We start from the raw sequence: 25,279 nt of genomic DNA, 5'->3' as shown, positions 1-25,279 counted from the left end.
CATTATTTCTTACACCTCTTGCCCAACAGCCAAAGCTAGCTACTAGTACTGATAGAAGGCACCCAACTTAGGACATTAAAGCTTCTAGTCTAACATCTTCTGCTTATTGTCTATTTGTTTGTACATTTTTTATATTGTATCACAGAAGATGCCTCTGTGACAAATATGAAATATTGGAACCTGGAACCTATTAAACCTATGTTTAGTTATTTCTTTATGCTGTTTTCATTCCTTTAAACCTCATTTAATAGGAAATCTACTTTAGCAAATCAATCACTGTAAAGAAACTTTCCTTAAGTGTCCCTATGAGTTTGCTGTAGATTATAAATATCAGTGGATATAATTGACGGTAATCAACTGCTTACACTTCATTAACATTATTATTATTTTTTAGTCAAATCAGTCATCCCATTCTGATCATTGTTCACACAACACTTCATATCTTTCCTTGAACTCATTCACTTATGAAGCACTCACAGTCACCTCACCTCTGGTAACATTCATTCACCACTCTTGAAGCAAAAAAGATCTAGTCCTATTAAATCGAATCCACCCTTTCTAACCACACTTACATAATTTCCAGAGGCAATCTTGTGTTCTCTCACTTCCTGCCATGTAGCAAAAAATTCTTCGGTGTCATCGCTATAAAACTCCTTTAATAACATCTGTTTCTATCACGTTCCTTCTTTTTCACCTACTGAATAATCTTTGAAGCTCACAGACCTTGAATGTATCCTCATAGGGAACATTCCATAGACTTATCACACTCTTGGTAACTCACCTCTGAATCCTCTCCACTATTTCATCTCCATTGAATCCATGCAACCAGATATGAATGTGGTAGTCCAGATATGGTCTTATTAAAGCCTTATAAAAAGTAATAATAATCTCATTATCCCTGTTTGTCAACATGTTCTTCAGCAATCAAGTGCTATATATGCGATGTGCTATATTTGGCATCCTTTCCCGTATGCCTTATAAATTAAACTTCAATTCCCTACCCATAATCACCCACAAATCTCTGGCATCATCAGTTTCTTGGAGTTCTGCTCCATCACAGCAGTACACAGTTTAGAATCCCTTCATCCTAAAGTGCATAATTTTAAGGTAGATGACATTAAAACTAGTACCTTATACTTTGTCCACATTGCTAGTTTACATTATCCTGTAGGATCTCTATATCACCTTCACTGACTATTAAAAGTCTGTGGTTTTGAATTGTATCATAGGCATAAGCGGTTCTGTGAATGTCTTTAAATGGAAGTTGAATTTCATTGCCCAATGTGCAGTCACCACCCTGGTTTTCGGAGATGTCGCAAGTGGCTTGGAAAATAGTTCCACATTTGATCTCTAGAGTAGGGTTTCTGCTTTAAAAGAAGTTAAACAGGTAGATGACATTTCATCTAAATTATTTACAGCAGCTCCAGAAGAAATTTTTAAAAATCTAGAATGGAAAAATAGAGGAATTATAGTAAATGGGAAAGAACTAAATCACTTACACTTTGCTGATGATATTGTTCTTAAGAAATAATAATGAGATAAGAAATAATAATGAGAATGTTCTTAAGAGATAATAATAATGATAATAATGAAAATGCTGCAGAAGAACTCGAAAAAAAAAATGATCAGTGTATCAGATGCAGAAAGTGAAAAATATAAACAATGACAAAACAAAAATAATATATAATAAATACATAACTAAGAATCCAGTACACAGTACATATAGAACACTGGGAAATTGATCTTCAGCTTATCCCACTTAAGTAGGGTCACTGTTTTTAACGAGTCTCCACCACATCCTCCTGTCTTGAGCTCTAACCACATCTAAGTTCTTCATCCTCCTCCACCAGCTCCCTCCATCTCTTCTTTGTCTGCCTGTATTTCCTCTTCCTCCCCTGCACATCCATCTGCATGATCTTTCTTCCCAAATACCTCATTCTCCCTCCTCATCACATGACCAAACCATCTCAAACCTTGCCTCCTGTATCTATGCTCCTAAGTTTGCAACTTTCACCGTTCTCCTTACATAGTCATTTCTCAGACGATCCCTTCTGGTCACACCACACATTTACCTAAGCATTCTCATCTGTGCTACCTCCATCCTACTAATGTTATTTTTCCTCGGGGCCACGATTTCCATAGCATAACTCATAGCTGGTCTCACCACTGTCCTGCATATTTTTTGCTTTATTGATTGACCGGCACCCTCTTATCACATAGCACTCCAGCCATCTCTCTCCATTTCCTCCATCATCCAGCTTGTATCCTTGCATCCCACTTCTTTCTCAGCCTCTTCATCCTCTTTTACTGTTAAACCTAAATATCTAAAGTCACTAACCTTCCTGATGACATTTCCTTCCAGCTCTAGATCTACCTCTTGGCTGCCATCCCCTTTGCAACACATGTACTCTGTCTTACTTCTGCTGAGCCTTGTACCTCTCTTCCTGTACTTTACTCCATCTTTCCAATTTACCTGCCACTTCTTCTCTTGATTCTGCACACATATGAGATGAAATGAAAGAGATTGCTGGAATTCAGGGGCATTGAAAAGTTCAAGATAGGACAGAATGGAAGACCTTGAGATATGCCTTTGTACAGCAGGAGACAGAAAATGACTGATAATGTTGACTATAGGCCAATTGCCTTTTATAGATGGGTTTCATATTTAAAAAAAATTACCTTAATTATCATTACTACTTCTGCAGTATAAAGTAAAGAATAAAAATTACAACTTACTGCATTACAGTGTGTAAGCTGATATTTCACTGAAGATATATTTTTATTGAGATTTTATCTTTCAGATCTCGACCAGTACTAGATATTATTACTTCAGTTAATGGAACTAATATTAATATTGATCCTGATGCCAAAATCTGTAAGGTAGATAATTCATCTAATGTTTGGTATGTATCTTTAACTCATTTATTAATCTGATTATTAACAGTTTCAAACTCTTTGCATTACTTTATTATAATTTGGCTATTATTAGAGATAAAGATTATAATTTGGCTTTTATTAGAGATAAAGATAACAAAAGAAAGAATGATTATGGAAGGATGACATTGATTGGAGAAAATGGTATAAAGACAGCTGTTGCAGAATGTGTGGTGGAGATACTTAATGAGCAGTTCATACAGGTCTTTCAATCTTGTGAATGTGACTTCATGGAGAGATTGAGAAGAGTAGATGTTGGGGAGGAGAGACTGACTCTAAGTGAGCAAGAGGTGTATATAGGGAGTTGAGTAAACTAGATGCTAATAAGGCTGTGGGACTTGATAATACTCGTATATTGCCACGTATTCTGAAGGAATGTGCCAGGGAGTTGACACGTGTCTTGACATATTTTTTTAATACGAGTCTTGCACTCTGTCAAGTCCCTAAGGAGGGCAAGATTGTGCCACTTCATAACGGAGGTGATCGAACTCGAGCATTAAACTATAGGCCTATCTGTGTGTCAGGTTAAGTTATTGGAGAAGCTTGTGAGAACTAGGATCCAGAGTTGGGTTGACAACAATGGTATCATCTTTGATGGACAGCATGGATTTGCTAAAGGGAGTTCATGTTTTAGGTAATCTACTTATTACAATAAAGTGACTGCTTCTTTGGACAGAGGAGAAGGATACACAGTGATATACTTGGATTTCGCAAAGGCTTTTGATAAAGTACCTCATGATAAATTGATAGTCAAACTGGAGCAGATGGGGTTGGATATTAGATTGGTGCATTGGATTGGAGATTGGCTATCTGATAGGTATCAACAAGTTGTGTATGGGGAAGCGATGTCGAGGAAAAGGAAAGTCACTAGCAGAGTGCCTCAGGGATCTGTTTTAGGGCCATTACTGTTTAACTTGTATGTTAATAATATAGGTGAAGATTTGGATGGAGATATTCAGTTGTTTGCAGATGATGCAAAGGTGGGACGAACCATGAAGAGTAGTGAGGATGTTGTGACCTTGCAGGAAGACTTGAATAAATTGAGTGATTGGACACAGAAATGGGGATATGAGTTCAATGTTGCAAAATGTAAGGTTTTAAAATTTGGAAAACAAAGATGGGATGCAGAATCTATGCTTGGTGAGGATACATTGTTGGAGGTGGAAGAAATAAGAGATCTAGGGATGATAGTGGATAAGGATCTGAAATTTAGTGGACACATTGCCAAAATTGTGAAGACAACACAAAGGCTCCTGGGATGATGCAGAGGACACTGACATGTAGAAGTAGGGAGATTCTTGCTCCATTGTACAAGGCTTTGATCAGGCCTCACATGGACTGTTGTGCCCAGATTTGGTCACCTGGTTTTCAGAAGGATGAAGAGATGTTGGAAAAGGTCCAAAGGCGACTGACTAAGGTAGTTTCTGACCTCTGAAATGTCGAGTATGAGGAAAGATTGAGGAGATGCAATTTGCAGTCTCGTGGACAGGAGGAAGAGGGGAGATATGATAGAGACCTACAAGTTGGTAAGGGGTTGTTATAGGATCAATGCTGGAGAAGGTCTACAGAAAATAGTGGGAGATCAGGGGAGAACCAGAGGTCATCCCTGGAAACTGTATGTAAAGAAGGTGTGAGTAGGGGAGTGAGAGGCTGATTTTTTTCGTGCAGAGTTGTAAATGATTGGAATGCCTTGCCTGAGAGTGTGGTGTCTGCAGGGAGTTTGAATGTGTTCAAAGCATGGTATGATGAGCTGTGTGTGTGATAAAAGGACCTCCCAGATGAGTCTTTGACTCCATGGGGTCTTGGGTAATAATGATAATAAAGTAACATTTAAATTTAAAATAGTTTGAATGTTGTTGAAAACAATAGTTTCTAAACTATTTGTTTTCAATATCTCTTTTCTAACATATCATGATAATAGATGTATTTTATATTATTTTCAGACAGCATTAATGATTTCATTTTTTTCTTCCTTTGCTTCTTTTCCAACATTTAATTTATATTGAGAAGTAATTTGAATCTGTATTCTGTTATTGATGATGATTTTAATGCTAATTTAGTTGAATGTAATAAAGTTATTTAGAAATTTTTGACTTGAAGTTCATGTTATTCCTATTTAATTGCATATGATTTGATTATCAGTGCTTAATTTGATTTGTATTATTTCCAGGATTCCATGGAGACAGAAATTTTGAATTCTCCAGCCTTGACACTAAAACATAAACTTATTATATAGCAGATAGTTTCCAGTGGAATGATAAGATATTTGAAAAATGCAGAATTGGACAGTATAACTATTTGTATCTATTATTCCACTAGGTATCAAATTTTGAGGTTTTAAGATTCCTCTTAAGAAAAAAAAATAAAATAAATAAATAATAAACAGGCTTTTGTTTAAACTTAAACTGGTAATCTTCAGGGAAAGATGATTCCCAGACTGACATATTTCCATGATTTCTCAACTATTTGTTGTAAAGTGAAAATCTGACTTGACACTCTATTTCACCTGATCCCAGCTAGTTCTCCAAGTTTCTCTTCTACAATCTTTCTCAACTTCTTTTCATGTATGCTTGCATAAATCTTACCTAGAATACTTAGTAGAGAAATTTCTCTGTAATTCTCATGTTCAGCTTTATTTCATTTATTTATCGATGAGAACTATGAGAGCTTTACTCCAATCTTCCTGGAATTTGATCTTCTGACCAGGCCCTCTGAATTATTTAGTGTAGCTACTCAAAATCTCTATACTTCCATATTTTAGCATTTCTGGTCAAATATTATCAACTCCAGCTGCCTTTCCATATTTCACGTTTTTGATTACTTTTTTTTACTTCAAGTATTGATATGTATTCCTGTTTGCATTTCTATTGAAAATTTTCTGCTACTATTCTGCAACTGTATGTATCATTTAACAGACTTTAGAAGTAACTACTCCAGACATCTAAGATATTCTATCTTCAGTTTTCATTATGTAAGAAAAATCTCTGATTCTTTTTACAGTTGGCGTTCTTCCATTTCTAATTTTTTTTCAATAGTCTCCAGAACATTCTGATATTTATCTTCTATATTTATCTTCTGAAGTCTTTCCTGCCTTTGATCCATACTTTTGTTTAGCTATTTTAATGCAGAATTTAGCTCTCTTGCATTTTTCTCTGTATTCTTTTAGGGGATCTTCTGACTTATTTGCTAGTAACTTTTGGTATGCTTTCTTATTTTTAACTTCTTAAATGTCTGCCATGGTGTTATTTTTCTGTCCTTGCAGATAATTTTTCAACATACCTGTCTAGCTGAATCAGTCACTGTTTTCTTCAGAGCTTGCCACTGATACTTCAAGAATTGGTTCTTATTTTTGAACTGCTTCATTTTTTCTTCAATAATGTTTGTATAGTTCAGTCCACAGTTTATCTATAAAAGCTGCTGAACTTTAATTCTTTTAAATTTTTTCCTACATACTGTTCTTTTCAATGTAATATTTAGTTTTTATGTTGTTCAAAGCTGAGTGATGGTTACTTCAAATTTCAATTCCTTTGTAGACTCCTGTATCCTGAGCCACCACAAATTAACAATCACTATTAACAATCATATAGTCAATGAAGCTTTTTATTATTTATTTATTTATTATTATTTTTTATCTTCTCTCCATGTGAATTTGTGCATATCTTTATGTTGGAACATGGTGGTAGGTATGAGTAGCCTATATCTTCAGCAGATACTATTATTATTACCCTTGCCCTTTTCTTCAAATTTTCCCAAGATGTTTCTATATATCTGGTGAGATTCGTTTACTATGCTGCTATTTAGATCTCCAACAAGAACCACCTTTTTTTTTTTGTGGAGGAATTTTTTGAGTCATTAGTGACTCAATAAAGTTCAGTTTCCTTTCCATTGATATTCCTTACATTTGGTGGTTCCTCTCCTCATTTCTTCTGATATTGAGTTTGTTCCTCTAGATGTTGAGTTGGAGTTTGTTCCAGTAGATTTTCATAGTTTTCCCTGGTTCCCTAATGAAAACAGTGGGACTTTATTTAACCATGTGATGGCGCAACTGGCATGAAATCTTATCACATTACACCGTTATAGGTATTTTTGGTTTAAGCCAGTAGAAAGTACAGTTTGGTTTGCCAAGTCCCAAATTGCCAGCCCATCCTCATTTGTTCAGTACCCAGTAGATACCCACTAAGGGGGCACACAACATAAAGGTGAGGACCGGATATTAGTTCAGAAGCTATAGTCAGTTCTCCACATTCCTTAAATGTCTTGTGGAGGTCTCTTACCAGTTATTTGGCTTTGACCCTTAAGCAACCCTGATTGTAACTATAAAGATTAAAAACAAAAGTTTCAATCACATGAGATAGCTGCATGTCACTCAAAAACTGACTCTCAGCACAAGAATTGATTCAGCCAAACAGTCACCATAAAATTTCCTGATATGTATATTTAAGAGCACAATATGCTATGATAGTACCACAGAATAAGTTTATGTGGTTAGTAACTTTTCAACAATTTTCATCCAAATTAGTCTGATATTCGTCAGGACTCCAGTATTGTCTGATTGTGTTTTGGTCTTACTTCATGATGCCAGGTGCATGTTTTTGCATCTACCATTGATGCTGTCGACTTGCTCCCCAATTTTTCTGAGAACTCTCATATGTCTATAGTATTTGATCAATTGTTTTCTTCTTAAACCAACTTTCAGATTCATAATTTAAAATTGGTTTGAGCACTGTCTTGTACACTAGGTTTCCAGAAGTGTCCAGACAGCAACTGTTTGCATTTCCTCTTGCAATAGCATTGCTGTCAATATGAGGTCGGACCTCCTTTTGCTGCTATTACAACCATTGCCCTTCAGGATAGGCTGTCCACTAAGTTTGGGTAAATGGCTGCTGGAGTTAGTTTTCATTTCTTTTGTAGTATAGTGAAAAACTGATGAGTGTTAGTTGGGTGAGTAGGTCTGGCAATCAGCCTTCATTCCAGCTCATCCCAAAGATGTTAAATAGGGTTGAGGTTGGGACTTTGGGCTGGCCATTTTAGTTCTTCCACTTCCATGTCTTTGAACCACACAGCTAAAGCCGTTGTTTTGTGAGCAGGTGTGCATTATTGCACTTTCTTTTAAGGTTACACAGTGGTCAGCATTCATGGTGAAGAATTTATGGAGACACAACACACGTGTTAAAATAATTACTTTACTTAACATTAGGAAAGTAACATTCAACATTTCAACTTCTGTATTGAGGTCATCATCTGAAAAAATACATATGTATAAGATACAAGCTACATTACACTGCCTATACAAAGGTAAAATGAATCTAGATGCTTGTTAATCTTTTAACCTAGCCTGACCTCTTGTGGTGAAAGAAAAAAATTAATAAATAAATTAAAAATAAATAAAATAAAAAGATAAATAAAATAAAAAAAAAATTAAAAATGGAGCTGCATTAAACATTTCTAAAGTCCTCTCACATTGAGGTTTTCCTCTGGGCTTGTTCTGGTTATTAGAAGGTTGCAGATGGGTCCTTCACATTCTTGGAATGATTAATCCATCATTTTTGTTCAGGTTTGGATAATGTTTTAGCATTTCACAAGCTTCTTTGAATTTTCTCTCAAACCAGGTTTTGGTGCATTGTAGGAACTTGGTGCCTTTCCAGTCGATTCTGTTGCATGTTTGGAGTGTGTGATCTGATAGGCTTGTTTTACCATAGTATGGCTATTTGTGTTCATCTTTTCTGATTGGGATAGTGTGTCCTGTTTCCCTTATGTAAGGTAGGTTGCAAGTATACTGGATTTTGTAAACCCCTGGGTGAGCCAGGTATCGAAGAGGATCTTTGGAAGAGCTAAGTAAATTTCTTAATTTTGTCGGGGGTTTGAAGGTAGTCGTATGTTATATTTAAGTAGTGTTCTGTCTATTTTTTCTGAAATACATCTAATATAGGGTATGGCATTCTTGTAATCTTTTTTGTTTTTAGTAGTATTTTTAGAGGATCTTATGAACCGTTTTTTAGCCATTTTTTACACATGTTTGGTAATAATTTCGAATTCTTGGTTTAGAGCTTGTTCTTTAGAGCAAATTGTTAGGGCCCTATGTTTGAGGATGCTGATGACTCCTAGTTTTTGTATTGGAATACAAAGCCCAACACAAAAACTAGGAAATTAAGAAATTTGCTTAGCTCTTCCAAAGATCCTCTTTGATGCCTGACCCACCCAGGGGTTTACAAAATCCAATGTACCAGCAACCTACCTTACATAGGGGGAAACAGAATGCACTCTCCCAATCAGAAAAGACAAACACAAACAGCACAGTAAATACCTCCACTATGGTAAAACAGGCCTATCAGACCACACACTCCAAACATGCTACAGAATCGACTGGAAAGGCACCAAGTTTCTACACTGCACCAAAACCTGGTTTGAGAGAAAATTCAAAGAAGCTTGTGAAATGCTAAAACATTATCCAAACCTCAACAAAAATGATGGATTAATCATTCCAAGAATATGAAGGACCCATCTGCAACCTTCTAATAACCAGAACAAGCCCAGAAGAAAACCTCAATGTTGAGAGGACTTTAGAAATGTTTAATGCAGCTCCGTTTTTAATTTTTTTAAAAATTTTATTTATCTTTTTATTTTATTTATTTTTAATTTATTTATTAATTTTTTCTTTCCCCACAAGAGGTCAGGCTAGGTTAAAAGATTAACAAGCATCTAGATTCATTATACCTTTGTATAGAGCAGTGTAATGTAGCTTGTATCTTATACATATGTATTTTTCCTGATGATGACCTCAATACAGAGGTTGAAACGTCAAATGTTACTTTCCTAATGTTAAGTAAAGTAATTATTCTAACACGTGTGTTGTGTCTCCATAAATTCTTCACTATGAATGCATTATTGTTCTGATACAGGAAAGGACCTATTCCAAACTCTTGCCAAGTGTGGAAGAACAGAATTGTCCAAAATGTCATGGTGGGTATTGGCTTAAAGATCATGACACACAAACTGATGGGCCAGGAAAAACATCCCCAGACCATTATGCAGCTGTCTCCAAATTTCACAGTTGATACAAGACATTCCTGTAAGTATCATTCTCCAATCATCTGCCAGGTGCAGACATATCCATTGGATTGCCAGATCATATACTGAGATTCATTGATCCACAGTCCAATGATGGTGTTGTTTGCACCATTCCAGATGGTGCCAGGCATTTGGCAGCCTGTGTGCTGCACTATGACCATGAAACACAAGGGCAAATACTTCCTGTGAATAGTTCTGTCACTGGCATCTGTTTCAGAGCTCATGCAGAAATCATTTGTGTTAGTTGCCAAGACTGATCAACTGATAATTTACTGTGACACCATGCTTGAGAGTTTGCTGATACTGATGTGTCAGTTTCTTGGGCCTACCAGTTCAGGACAGGGCTTTGGTGGATCCACCACATTTCCGCTTCATGCACAATGTGGCAGAAATTTCTCAGACTGAATGATCGAACTTATGTGCTTCAACTACCATACCATGTTCGAATGGACCCAACTCTTTTCGTCCACTCGTCCTGAAGGCAAAGAATGTTTACACTGCTAATACCCATGTGTCTATGCTTATATAGTGTTGCAGATGACATATCTGCATCATATAGACAAGGCAACATAGAGCTATAGGGATGTCTGGACACTTTTGGCAACATGGTGTATATGGTTAGTTGAGTGTTTTGTATAATTTCTCTCATTTCATATACATTTATTCAATTCATTTATGCCCCACCATATCAGATTTGTTTATCCTGTTGTTTATTTGTTTATCCATATTAATTTGCCATCTTCACTAAATTTTGTGCTAAAATAAAAATGTTTTACTTGTTCTGTAGTTTCTCCTTCAGGAGACATGTGATGTTGCCATGTTCCTGCCTATTTTCATAGTCTGTCTTTTTTTATTACTGATTTTCTTAAATTCATTACAGCAGTTATTCAGTTTAGTAAGGCAAACCTGACATACTGGAATTATTTAGGAATATGAGACGATCTGCATAAAGGAGAGCTGAGATTAACATCTCCAGTTTTAATACCAGATTAAATGCCATTTTCCTTCAAAATATGATCCATATAGATGTTATCTGGAATGCTTGGTAATACTAAGGAACACTTACAGAGGAATTTCCTTAGTAGTAAGGGAATGCCTCTTTTAAGATTCATATTCAGCGTTATTTCCTCTTTACTAGAATGGGTTCTATGAAAACTACTTCAATCACCTCTGATTTGATCAGGCAATATCAGACTTGTGCAGTGTTCCACTGTAGAGCTCTTGTACCTCTACATTCGAATATTTGCTGTTGAATATCATCCAATGCTAGCTGGATTTCTGCATTCCTGGTTTTTAATGGCTTTTTTCTACCTCAGGTATCGATAATATACTGAGTGCATTTTCCTTGATAAGAGACTTTTGCATGTAATTAAAACTTGGTTTATACAGAAATCTTGTGTGTAACTTCAAAGAAATTTTTATGATAAAAGGGAGGAATAAATATTTGATCACAAGCTGCATCATGGGAAGTCAATATGAAGACTATCCTCCACTCCTTAAACTCATCCACCATTTGCATTTTCACTATCCTCTCAAGCAATGCATTCCATGGAGAGACATTCTGGCATGGAGAGTGATAAGAGCATGCTCTTATCACTCTCCATGCCAGAAACTTACCAGGGATGGCCCATTGTCCCTGTTTCTTTCCCCTCATTTTATTATAGGAAAAATCTCAGTGTTAATATGATAATAACCCTTCAACAGCTTAACTGTTTTCATATACCCCCCCCCCCCCCCAACCCTTTGTCTTTTATCCACCAAACTCAAATTTTTATCTGTTTCTGCACTCTTTCCAAGTTACTTCATCCCCATCAAATCCCAGTGACTAGATCTGAGCAAAGAAGTCCAGATTTGATCAGAGCTTTATACAATGTGACCACCACACTTCTCTCATGGTCGATGTCCTCAATATTGTAGCAATTCTCATTGGTGCTTTCACAACCTTTGCAATATGTCCTCTAAACCTGATATTTCTATCAAAAATCACCTCAAGATCCCTGGCTCCTCCACCTTTTCCAGTATAACTCCACCAAGTGAGTATGAAATATCCCATCTGTGGATCCCAAATTTCAAAAACCCTATGTTTAGTTGCATTAAACTGATATCTCCATTCATTTGGCCTGCCTTTCTAGTACTATTATTATTATAATAGTACTAGATAATAATAATATTAATAATAATAATATTATTATTATTACCATTCCAGGCTTAATATAATCTTTGCAAACTGCTGAATATCTCCCTGTAGTTTTATGACTATATCATTGACAAAGATTGAACAATAATGGTCCCAGTTACTCTGTGGAACACCACTTTTAACCTTCCTACTACCTGATGCTGCTTTCCAATATACAGGGTGTTCGGGATAAATTTGACAGTTTCGTAAGGAAAAAGAAAATCTTCTTTGTATTTATTAAATTTAATGAATTGACAAAAAAACATTACAGGCAGAGTTAATTACAATACTATCAACAAGATTTACTCAAAATAACCACCATTAGCATCGATCACAGCTTCAATTCTGCTTCGGAACCTCGAACAAGCTGATGCTACAGTCTCCCTGGGAAGGGCCGCAAAAACTGTTTTAATTTTATCCATTAACTGGGCTTTTGTATTACTGGAAGTGCGATTGGTGTCTTTTTCAACTCCGCCCCATACAAAATAATCCATGGGGTTAAGGTCTGGGGAGTTTGGAGGCCAAACATTTGGACTGGTGAAGTCGTAGAAATTTTCAGACAACCATTTTTGACTTTTCCCAGAGGTGTGGCAAGGGGCCGAATCCTGCTGCCATACATACGGCCTACCATTGGCTACCCTTGTTATCCAGGGCTTGACTACAGTTAGCAACTCCACGAACAAATCCCGAATTCCAATGCCAGGGTTCTTCAACACCTGTTCCTGCAGATTTGTGAGGAATTCTGCTGTACGAACGCAATCAGATCGTCTGCTAGGGATCTTTCTTCTTGCTACATCCTCGTAGTCACCATTGCAAGTCTCTAGTTCATGCCTGATTGTTTTTACTGTATTCAGGGAGCATTGGGCAGCAGTCGTAATATCCTTATTTTGATGGCGGGCACGAATCATCATGATACAAGTTATTCTCTTCCATGATTCAGGTGGGTTCCAGCTATCCATCCTTTCTGACATCTTGTATATGAATGAAGAAGGGTCCAAACTTTTAAATGAAGAGAAGTGTGTGTTAATACATGTAACTTACGGAAAAATATAATTAATTATAAATATGTCAAATTTATCCCGAACACCCTGTATAACTCTCTAATATCTTTCAGAAAACCAGTCGCCAATGTAATCTACAAACCTGATATCCGAACCCATATGTTGTAACTTAAAAACTAACTTGTTGTGTGGCACCCTGTCAAATGCCTTTGAAAAATCCAAAAAAACATGTATGCTTTACCCTCACCCACTGCTTTTTTTACTCAATTGTAAAAGGTAATCAGATTACTAAAACAAGAGCACCCTCTAACAAATTCATGCTGGCATAAATAATATTGTCCTCAACTGCCCCCTTCTGTATATGAGTTCTTACCAATTCATCCAAATTTTAACTACACAAGAAAGCAAACAGGCCTATAGTTCGATACTTCGATTCTACCACCTCTTTATGCAACTATCTTACTTTCCTTTCACTCTCCAGGAACCTATCCCATTGTAAGACTCTCTTTAAACAACTAAGTTAATAGCATGGTTGGTTCCACAGCATATTCCCTTAAAACGCATGTTAAAATTCTATTGTGCTTTCCCCCACATCTTACTCAGTATTTGGAATACATCCTCTTGATTCACTTCTGACTCTTCACTACTCATTATCCTTCTAGGAATAAAGCCTGTTGTATCAGGATGGAACGCTCTAATAAAGTGATGATTAAATACTTCAGGATTGGTCACCTAAGTTCTACCTCCATCCATCAAGTTAATCCACTGTCATTTTTCCTCTTGCTTGCCACATAGAAAAAAAAAAAAATCCTTGTTATAATATTTGTCTCCTTTCATATTCTAAATTTTTCTCTCCTTACAAAACCAATCACCATCTTAGCCTGAGCCTTATATTCCTCATGCAAATATTCTTCTCCTTTCTCTTTATGTCTTCCATAATCTATTTTTCATCTGCAATTCTTTTTTTTCTCTTGTCACCCATTTGACTCCAAATTGCTTTTATGTTCTTCACTTCTTCTTCACATATTCAATCTGCCATTTGATATTTTGTATTTAGTAAATATTTAGAGTATTGTATGATAATAATGTAGTGCATAGCATTCAAGATATCTTTGTTTAAAGACTTTGTCAGAATGGACTTTACAAGGTACTATGTGTATGAAATGTGCTAGTGTGCTGAAAGTGACATGGTTTGAAAGCAGAAGTGGAAAGAACATGATGTGCACATGTGTGTGGGTGGGTGTTTATTTAAAGTGTTTTGAAAGAGTGTCAAAAGTGAGAAAATGAAATGGTGTATGTTTATGATAAAAGTTGCTGATGTGTCATTCAGAGCAATGATGGGAATGAGAGTGTTAACATGGAAGATATGTTGAATGATGAAGTGGTTGTAATGCTGTTGGTCCACTAGACCAAACCTGAAGTTAATCAATCTCTGATTTATACTTATGACCCCCTCCATGATATAGTTCTGGATGGCAAACGCTAGATAGTACATGTGACTGAACTGGATAGTGATGATTCAGAGGCTTACTGATCAGCTAGTGCTGAATCCTACTGCCACTTACTTTATCAGTTTGTGACTGGAGGGAAATCGAGTATGGAAGTTTGCAGGGGAACTGTTGAGACCACTTGTGAACTGGAGACTGGGTTCTCTCTGTATTGGCAGTATGTTTTCAAATCTTTCACATTTCATTGAATGCCCATATCACTTATTATTTCTTCTTTCCTCACACATAATGTATTACAAAACCCAATTTCCACTGTGGATCATAAAAATTCTCTCAGAAAAAAAAAAAACATTTAAACATAAACAACACAAATCCAACCCCCCCCCCCCCCAAAAAAAACAACATTAATTCTTATGAAGAATTAATGTTGGTTTCTGTATCCAGATCACCAACATTCATGATCTAAACACACACTCATTCACTCTCCTACTCTGCTCTCATCTCACTCTATCAATTTCTCCAACACATTCTGTCTCTCTTTGTCAGCATTCTCTCTTACCATTCTCTTGCCTTCTCCCATTCTCATCTTTCTCTCAAGTTAGTCATGTTCACCTTGCATTAATAAACCTCTGAAATCTCCTGATCTCTCCCTTCAGCCTCCTCAACTCAGTCTTGATGCTTTTCACAACCTTTTCAGCATCTCTCTCTCTCCACGCATCCTGCTTTTACTCAACATTCATTATCAGTTGGTGCCATCCACAGAACTGTTATTACATCTCCAATCACATCTATCAACACACCTTCTCACCCTGAATCATGCTACTTGCATTTCTCTCTGTCAGCATTATAAAAAGAAAAGTTCTAAAATTGAGTAATAGGTATTCATAAATAGGTTTTTAATTAGAATAATTTAAGCCAAATTATAAGTACTGTTTGAACAAAGTTTGTTACAAGTAGCTTTGTAACTTTGTTATATAAGAATAGTTATCAGTAGTGACTGAATTTTTGTGATATAACCCACATTATGTTTACCTTTCTTTGGATGAACTATTTGGTTGTGTTGTGCTCTTGCAGTGTTTGAATGCTTTATAATACAACAGATACTTAACTTCTTCTTTAAAGTTTGTGTGGGATTAAAGTGAAGCTTTTTCATATAATTTTTTGCTTTAATATTATGTAAATATATTTAACATGTACTATTAATTTTGCTGCTATTTTGTTTTGCTCATCTAAATTTTGACTAACTTTCATTTTCTAGCTTTTCCTTCCAAGCATGTTTCCAGTTGAATTCATTATTTATTACACATGGTGCAACTATTCGGCTGCAATATCGAATTGAGGCAGAAACATTCACAAATAGAAAGTATTCACGAGTTAAATTTATTTCATCACCCAGTCCAGATCCTCCACACATCATAGATAAAAAATTGGAAGTAAAAAGGTTTCAAATGTCTGATACACATTGCTCTACTGAACTAGTATATTTGAAGGTAATATGTCTAAAGTTCCAGACTATTTTTTTATTATAATAAGAGACATATTTTTGTATATATTATCTAAGTAAGTTTTAAAATTCTTGAATAATAGTTTCACATTTAAATAAATTTATACACAGCTTAATTAAATTTTTGTGATTGTAATGGTTTGTATTTTGTAATACTTTATAATGTTTTTATGTAATTGTAAATCTGCATTAGATTAAATTGCATATTAGTTAAATATGCAATTTAATGTTTCTGATTTTATATATAATGTTAAAAAAGATTGTCTGATTGAAAAAAATAAAAAATAAATTTTGTAAAATTTAAAAAAAAAATGAACTATCTTGCACACTCTGGGATAGTGGTAGTGCACATTGTGGAACCACTTGCACTATATCATTAATATATAATTTAAAGAGAAGTAGTGGCCCTGATACATAATCTTCAGGCATGCCACTAGTCGCTCTCATTCTCTAGATTCCACTCCATCATATACTACTCTCTGATGTCTTTATGTCACCTCTCCCATCCATGCCACCAACTTCATATCCATTCCCATTTGTTCCAACTTGTGTAATACTTTATCATGTAGCTTCTGTCAAATGCTTTGCAAAGTCTAGAAGTATCGTGGTATAGCCATTTCCCTTACCTAGTTCTACTATTATTACTGAAGCAGGACTGACCATTTTTACAAAACTGTACTGTTCGTATTGGCTTTTCATATTCATCTACTACTAGTAAGTTATAATTGGTCTATAATTTGTTACTTCTGTCTTGGTGCTACCATTATGTAATGGAACTATCTTACCCTCTTTCTGCTCCCTTGGCATCTTCTCAGCCTGAGACTTAGATTAAACAACTTCATCAGAGGCACTGCCAGTTCTCTTTTACATTCAGGTAGTACATGGGCCCATATGCCACCCATTCACACTACTGTATTCACGTTGACATTTTTCAATATTCTGAGTACCTCCGATTCATCTACCTCAATTCTTGCATCAGTCTCTGTTACATGATATATCCTTGCAAAGAGATCACTCAGTAGCTTGATTATTTCTTCTGCTTCTTTCACCCAGCAAAAAAAAACTTTTGGATATACTTTGGTTTGCTTTGCTAATTTTATTTCATAATTTGGTATGATATTTTGTACCAAATGAGTCATCCTGCTTGCTTTCCCATTATACCATTCACGAGTATCCTGATCATCTTTTTTTTTCTTTTTCTTTTTTTTTTTTTCCCTCCACAATGTTTTCATTTTTTGCAGCTTGTGCTCTATATCTCTATTCATCTACTTAATCCCTACTTGGGTGTACTGTCTAATACTGTTCTCTCAAACAATCCCTGACCACTTCCCATGCACTACTGATTCTTTCCATATAGTTTCTTATATGACGCTGCTCTAATCTGCTTCCTAAGTCTGTCATAATTACCAGCTTTATACTTTATACGTTTATACGTTAAAAGTTTGGTAAATTTTCAATAGACGGCAGCACAATTCATTTATTCATACCAGTGTTGGCATGTATCATCTTTTTCATGACCCCTGGCAAAATTTTAGCTACATGCGACACGTAGTTCTCATTTGGCAAACATTTAAAATGATTATGTTCACATTTTTCATAAAAATGGAGAAAAACGAGTTTCGTGCAGTGATAACACTTTTATTTGAAGACGTGGATGGCCGTGCAGATCAAAGCCGAGTTGGATGCAGTTCATGGGGACTCTGCACCAGCATTAAAGACTATTTATTTTTGGATAAATGAGTTTAAATGTCATAAGTCCATCGAAGATGAAGCGCGCTCCAGACACCCACTAGCTGGAGAATAGAATGTAATTCTTTTAGTGTCCCTTCATCTCTTATAATATAGATCGCCCTCTTTTTCAGCATATGTATAATACCTAATTTTTGTGATATATATGGTGCAGTGAAGAGAAATGTAGATAATGGCCTGTATGAGTGGGCTTTCAGTAAACTTTAAGAGAGATGCCTCCTTCTGCTTTTTTTGAAATTAGAATGTATAGAAAAAGGTAACTTTTTCCTTCTGATGTGTTCCTTCGAAAGATTAGCCAAATGTTTAGATAACAAATAAGTAGGTGAGCTAATACCATCTACAATAGGCTGAAGAGGATATTTGCTTTGTGTTCTTTAAGCATTCCATATAATCATGGAGTTAAGGGGTGCATAAATATTAATCTTTTTCTAAGATCCATTGTCCATGTAGGCATGTTACATAAAAGGTTATTGGTTTCTTCATGGTTTAGTAGGGTCATAATCAAATGGAGATGAGTAGAGGGGGTGTCGGAATATCAGTTCCTTAGAAAAAAAGAGCACTTTCAAATTTAAAGGAGAACAAAGATATTATAGTACTCAAGGCTGATAAAGGCAATTCAATTGTCATCTTGAATACAACTGATTATATGTCCAAAATTTCAATTCTACTTTCTGACACCTCTGACAGCCAGATCTCAGTAATGCCTACAATTTGAGGCCTCAACATATTATGTATGTAAGAGACTTTCTGAATGTCTTGGGAGATTCTCATGTTTTCATGGTGTTAGCCATTTTCCTTATCCAACTCCACTCTCACTTTATTGTATAAAGTGAGTCAAAACCTTCCTTTTACAGAGCTATGCTATCTCCCCTAGAGACTTTTCACATGAATTATAATTACCAGCTTTTCTGTCGCTTTATTCACCACTCCTGAGATACTGATCTGGATATAATTTATCACCACTGTTTTGTTGCTTCCTTTAATGAAACTATATCTGTCCTCCTTCCATTCCCTTGGGAGGGAGCTGCTAGTGTGAGACCTTGTAGAGCACAGCCATTTCTCTCATTCATATATTCCCCTGGGACCTGCCAGTGCTGAGATTTAAACAGTCTAGTTAGGACACAGCCATTTCTCTTGCATTTCTCATTACGTGTGACCAGTATCCATCAAGTCCCACTGTTGTATTCACATTGAGATTTCTTAATATCCTAAACATCGTCTAAAAACTTCTCTTTTGTATTCTCACATTGGTTCCTGTTGCATTATGCTCATTCGAATGATACACTTATGTAAAGTATTTTATGTTACTCCGACCTATGAACTGTTATAAGCCTATTGTACATAAGTACCGGGGTACTTAAGTACTAAGGTTTTTTACTATTTTTTTAATCTAAATTTTTTTCATATTTTTTATTTATTTTTTCCATTTTTCCAGAAACATTACTCTAGAGACAAAATATTTAACTGTTTCAAGCCACTTCATGTCTCCATTAAGCAAGGCAGCAATCTCATAGTGGAGCAATGAAATTCATCTCTTGCCTAAAAAATAAAAAACAAATTTTCCTATGATTCAATTATGTGTTCTGCTTCTATCGCTTCCCTTGTACTCATTCGCTTCCCTTCTATCACTATCATCTTGTATTCATTCAAGTCATATTTCCATGATCAGTCTAATTTTTAATTACTATGTAGTGAAAGGAAATAACTAAGATTTGTTTAACCTGCTGAACTATTTTCCTCTCAATCTGGGTTGCTTTCCTTGCCATGTTACCCTTCTTGATTGTTCACTCTTCTTGTTTATGTTTTATACTATTTAGAAACTTGATCACATTTTTCATTATATTCATTCTACAACTTCTTTTTTTCCCCCATCTCCTACTTTATGATTCCCAACTAATTACCTATTTTTTTACTAAACAAAACTTTTTCAAATTTATCTCTTTAATCCTTAGTGTGCACTCTGGTACTTCTTTCCTGAAATATACCAGTATCTCTAATGTACTGCAAACATTCTTCCTTGCAGTTTTTATGCCATTGCACTGTTCCAAGCTGCTTCCTAAATTTGCATACTCACACTTTACAGTTCTACATGTACCCCTTCTTAACTGAATTCCAAATGTTTAGTTGCCTTCTAGATAAGAATACATTATTGGAGTCAAGCTATGGGCAAATTCTCTAATGTTATCACCAGATCCTTCACTCAAACTCCAGCTTCCATCCATGATATGCTATTTTCGATTACATAAATTCCATTCACCTCTCTGTGTCCTTTCTTCCTTCCAATCTGTGTCCTCAAAGTTGGAGTCTGATATAACTGTTTGTTCTGCACTCACTTAAACTAACTTTCTGATATACAGTATATCATGTTTCTCCCTCTGCATTCCCTAGCCTGTAACATCTATTATATATTTTGACCTCTATCACATGCCAGATAGCTTCAACTATACTGCTTTCCATGTGTTCCCTCCAGCCTGTCTATGGAATTTGTAGACTGGTTGGTTGCAATTCTTCTTTCATCATCTGTCCCTTTTCTCTCCCCCTCCCCACATCCTGTTGTCTTTCTCTGTCCTTTCTGAAAAGACAGTATCCCTTAGATTCTATATCTGTAACTGTCTTTCTCCATCAGACTGTTCTTGTTAATTGTTAGAATTTTTCACTAGGTTGAATGAGCCTCACCAAACAATCCTTGGCCGTGTTCCCATTGCTTCTAGCATTAGTTCATACCTCCTCAAAGGCCTAAGGAGATATTGCACTGCATGTGCAATATCTCCTTAGGTTTATCCTTTCATGACTGTACCATTCAGATTTGAGATCTAAAAAAACTACAGTATCTTTCTTTGAAATATATACTCACTCATTTCTCACTAAAGAAAACTGAAACTTTAAATGCAATCCATCAGTCATATACAAGTATTTTATTCCATCACATTCACTCCAACATCTAAAAACTGTATACCATTTTTCCTACACAACCTCTGTGTTGTCTCATTTACAATCCTCCCTTCTTCAGCTCCTATCTTATCTTGTCAGCTTAGTTTTTACTCTCTCTCTCTCTCTCTCTCTCTCTTTTCTTCCTCCAGTAACGTGTAATTTTATGAGTTCAAGGAGTGGTATGATGGACTTTGTTTTCTAGGAAGGACATCCCACAATGAGTCAGACCTCCATGGAGGCCTAAATAATAATAATAATAACCCTTGATATTCCAAACTTATCATCTTTTAAATCATTCATGCCTGCTAGAACTATTAATTCCCTCCTTTCCACTTTTTTTTGGCATTATAACAGCATAACTAATATCTTTTAATTTTCTCACAAGAACATGATTTTGTTCTGCACGCCTTAAGCACATCCTCAATCATAGAATCACTATACAGTATTATCTCCTTATTCTCCTTCTCTCACTCTTTTATATTCTTCTATTCTTCCATCTTTTCCCTTCTCTTCTCTTTTCTGCTGTATTACTTGCCAGATTCTTCTCCACTCATGAGATGATGCTTCTTTGTCCTGTGAAAGATTCCGCATAAGCTTGTTATTTCTCTCATTGTGGCCTCTTCTAAAATGCATAATGCACCTCTGAAAATTTTAAAATGCTTTGTACTACAAATGATGTGAGCAATTGCAAAAAATTATCTTTAAAAAATTAATAAATGTGCTTAGTGACACATGATTATAAAGACCAACTCAGTTTTTTTCATACTGAGTTGGTCTTTATATTGTTCTATTTGTTGCTCTGCACACAGAAAGATATTTTTCTTTGTGTAAAAGAAAAAAGTTGAGATTTCAGGATTGTGGAAACCTCACCATTTTACATTTAAGGAGTTGCTCTTTGAGTTGGTCTTTACAGTAGAGTAGCTTTTTTTTTTTTTTAAGCAATACATTTTTGTAATTGCCCGCATCATTTGCTGTAGTCACCCTGATGTACAATACTCTTTCCATTATTTCCAAACACATGCAGTTTATCATTAATTATTGCTGTTTCACATCATCATCATCAGTTATTACTATTATTTTCTTGACCTCCATGGAATCATAACTCATCATGGGAGATCAATACAGAGTCTGTTCATACCACTCCATAAAATCATTCACAGTCTGCATATTCTCACCCTCTCAGGCACTGCATTCCATGCTCCTACCAATCTCCATGCCAGAAACTTACTTCTTATCCTTTTATTCACTACTTCCTTTTGTAACTTACAGGGATGTCCTTTGTCCTTGCTCCTTTCCCAGAAATTCAGTTGCAGTTGGTTTCGTCTGTTAACTGTATGTATTCTCCAGCTGGTTTGCATGTTTTGCAGGATGAAAAACTCAGTTTTTAGATGGTAGAAATTTCAAATCATGTCAGTAAACTGGTTAACTTGTCTTCTGATGAAATTTCCTCCTTTAATTTCAGATTCTTAAATGGGGGTTCAAGCCCATGTCTTTTCCATCTGAATAGCAAATGCTCTCTCATGTTCACAACAATATGTTGATAAACTATATTTATTTTTAATTAATTTACATTAATTTATTAATATATTCATTCTGTAAATGAACCAGATAATAATAACACCTAGTATATGAGAGACCTTAAGGCTTACATCCTACCCAAATTAACTTTTTTAACCTTAATTTCAAGATAAGGTGGATATTGTTTTGCCTAAATAAATATTTTTTGTGTAAATTGTGTTTATTCCTAACTGGGTTGCATAATTGTAAGTTGAAACATGATTGTAGGTTGCCTCTGTATAAGATGTGTTAACTCACCTTCAGTTTAACTGAAAAGTCCTGATGAAGGTTCTTTGTGTCCCAGATGGAATTCAAACCTTGGTGTTATCAACCAAAGGGCATTGTCAAAACAAGAAGAAACTTTTATTACTTAAAAGTTGACATCTGTTAATGTTCCTTAGCAGTTGGAGGGTTATAGCCTTTGTAGAAAATAGTATGAGAGAAACTGTTCCAAAGATCAGAGGTTGGTGGAATGAAAGAGGAAGGGAAGTTAGTTCAATACGCCTGAAGCTATACAGTAAATGAGTGTTTGTAAATTTGTTAATTGAGTGAATTTGAATAACGAGGGCAATGAATGATGGTTTGCAGGCTGACTTATCTTCCTTTTTTAGAATTCTGAAAGTAGGCATACTTCTGTTTTGTAGTGTAGATGCTGGACATAGGAAAAATTGTCAATAAAGACAATATAGGATAGGTATTAATTGTTACACTAGTCATTCCTTGTCTTATGCTTGTATTTAATTTGCGTGCTTCCATTAATGTTCATTATTTGATCTTAGATCATTCTCAATATTATTAACATGCATATTAAACAGCAGTAATACGAGAGCAAGACATATTACACACTACTGGTCACCTGCTGTAGGCAGGTGACCAGTAGTGTTTTATTCTATAGGTTTATTCTGTTTTACCATGCAAGGGTGATCTGAAAAGTTCTCGGCCTCGATGATGGCAACACTGTCAGCGATAGATTTTTTTTTTTTTCTAAGTTGGTATATCTGTCATAAGCATCCATGTGAAATTGCAAGTCATTCTATCAAGTAGTTTGTTTTATACAGCTGTCTGAAGCAAAAGTGTTGTCTGAATCTCTTGTTTGAAATGGATAAAATTGAGTATCTTGCGGTTATAAAATTATTTGTAAAAGAAGGTTTAATGCCAAAAGAAATTCATTTGAAGTTCATGGGCACTCTTCTCCTTCATTTCTGACAATTAAGATGTGGGCTGCCGAGTTTAAACGTGGCCGTACCAGCCTTGAAGATGATCCACGTGAAGAACGTCCAAAAAGTGTAACAACACCAGAAATCATTGATCAAGTGCATGATATGGTATTAGATGACTGGCGAGTCAAAGTGCATGAAATTGCTGAGACTATAGGCATTTCAAAGGAACGCGTAGGATATATTTTGCATGAAGAATTGCATGAAAAAGCTTTGCGCAAAATGGGTACCATGCTTGCTCACAGCAGATCAAAAATGCCCTTGCATGAAAATCTGTGCATAGTGCTTGGAGCATTTTAACAAGAATAAAACTGATTTTGTGCATTGATTTATTACTATGGATGAGACTTGGATTCACCATTGCACACCAGAATCCAAACAGCAGCCAAAACAGTGGACAGAAGCCGGTTGTTCAGCACCAAAGAAGACAGAGTCTGTTCCATCAGCAAGAAAGGTCATGCCATCGATGTTTTGGGATGCTAAAGGCATTTTGTTTATTAATTATCTTGAAAAGGGTAAAACAATAACTGGGGAATATTATTCTAATCTTTTAACCAGACTAGACGAAAAAATTCATGAGAAAAGACTTGGTTTGCAGAAGAATAAAATCATCTTTCATCAGGACACTGCACCTGCCCACAAATGTGTTTTGGCAATGGGAAAATTAAGGGATCTCTACTATGAATTGTTGGAACATCCACCCTATTATCCAGATTTGGCCTCTGACTTCTATCTCTTCCCAAAACTAAAACTCTTCCTTGCTGGTCAGCATTTTTCTTCAAATCAAGAGGTGATTGCAGCTGTAGAGGGCTATTTTGCAGATCTTACTGAGAACCACTAGGGACAGTATAATGGCACTGGAGCATCACTGGAATAAATGTATTAGTCTTAAGGGAGATTATGTTAAAAAATAAAAATAATTTTGAAATTATAAATCCGTTTTTTCATTGTTAGGCTGAGAACTTTTCAGACAACCCTCGTAGCTATAGTGAAAGGCTGCTATTGTTAATGTCCTTTATAATACATTGGTACTGTAGAGACTTAAGCTAGGATTTTAAAGTAATTTATTTAATCAGAAATGAGCACTAAAGGCATACCTCGTGATCTACTTCTCAGGAAATCTGGTCTTTCTGTCCATGCCTTTTGATACTATCTGTAGAATTAGTTGGCAAGGAACTTAGCTTTTACACTGCTCCATATTTTGATGTAACAAAAATACAGTTAAAGAGGTATGTGAGACTATTATTAATCATCCCAACCTAAATATGAATGTCAGTCTCTGGAGTTCAGAAATCTCCAGTTTGTCACTATCCATGTCTCTCCACTACTCCTTAATCACAAGACCCAATCACCAAAATGGCAAGCTCAAGTGAATGATTCTCAAAGCAATTGGTTTTTTTTTTTTCTACCAAGTGCTACTAAGGATATATTTGTAGGCCAATAGTTGCCTTCTTTTTCTGTTAGGCTACTGTTAGTTACTTAATTCCAGTTACAATAATTCAGGCTATTTGGTATTAGATCATATGATCAGTTCCAGCTTATGAGTTGGCATGAAAGAAATTTAAGATTAGTGCAATAATGCTATTCTTTAACTTATCAACAGTAATATTTTAGGACTCCAGGTATTTTATTTTACAAAACATAGCACTTAAGATAATCTTAAAGACTGAAAGCATATTCCAACACAACCTACC

The 25,279-nt window shown here is 35.6% G+C and overlaps 1 protein-coding gene across 1 annotated transcript in view; it reads left to right on the top strand.

Moving 5' to 3' along the window:
• The window catches only part of LOC150094544 (integrin alpha-PS1-like), a 397,822-nt gene that overhangs the window by 222,870 nt on the left and 149,673 nt on the right, over positions 1-25,279 (top strand). Inside the window, exons 11-12 of the mRNA XM_090412091.1 lie at positions 2,802-2,903; positions 15,886-16,117. Coding sequence (XP_090268217.1) covers positions 2,802-2,903; positions 15,886-16,117 — 334 coding nt within the window. The remainder of the gene's footprint in view (positions 1-2,801; positions 2,904-15,885; positions 16,118-25,279) is intronic.

This window comes from Typopeltis vanoorti, chromosome 22 (assembly GCF_054136105.1).
Source record: "Typopeltis vanoorti isolate ZY-2024b chromosome 22, IOZ_Tvanoo_1.0, whole genome shotgun sequence".
Lineage (NCBI taxonomy): Eukaryota > Metazoa > Arthropoda > Arachnida > Uropygi > Thelyphonidae > Typopeltis > Typopeltis vanoorti.
The sequence above is the reverse complement of the archived record's forward strand: the minus strand, read 5'-3'. Positions and strand labels throughout refer to the sequence as shown.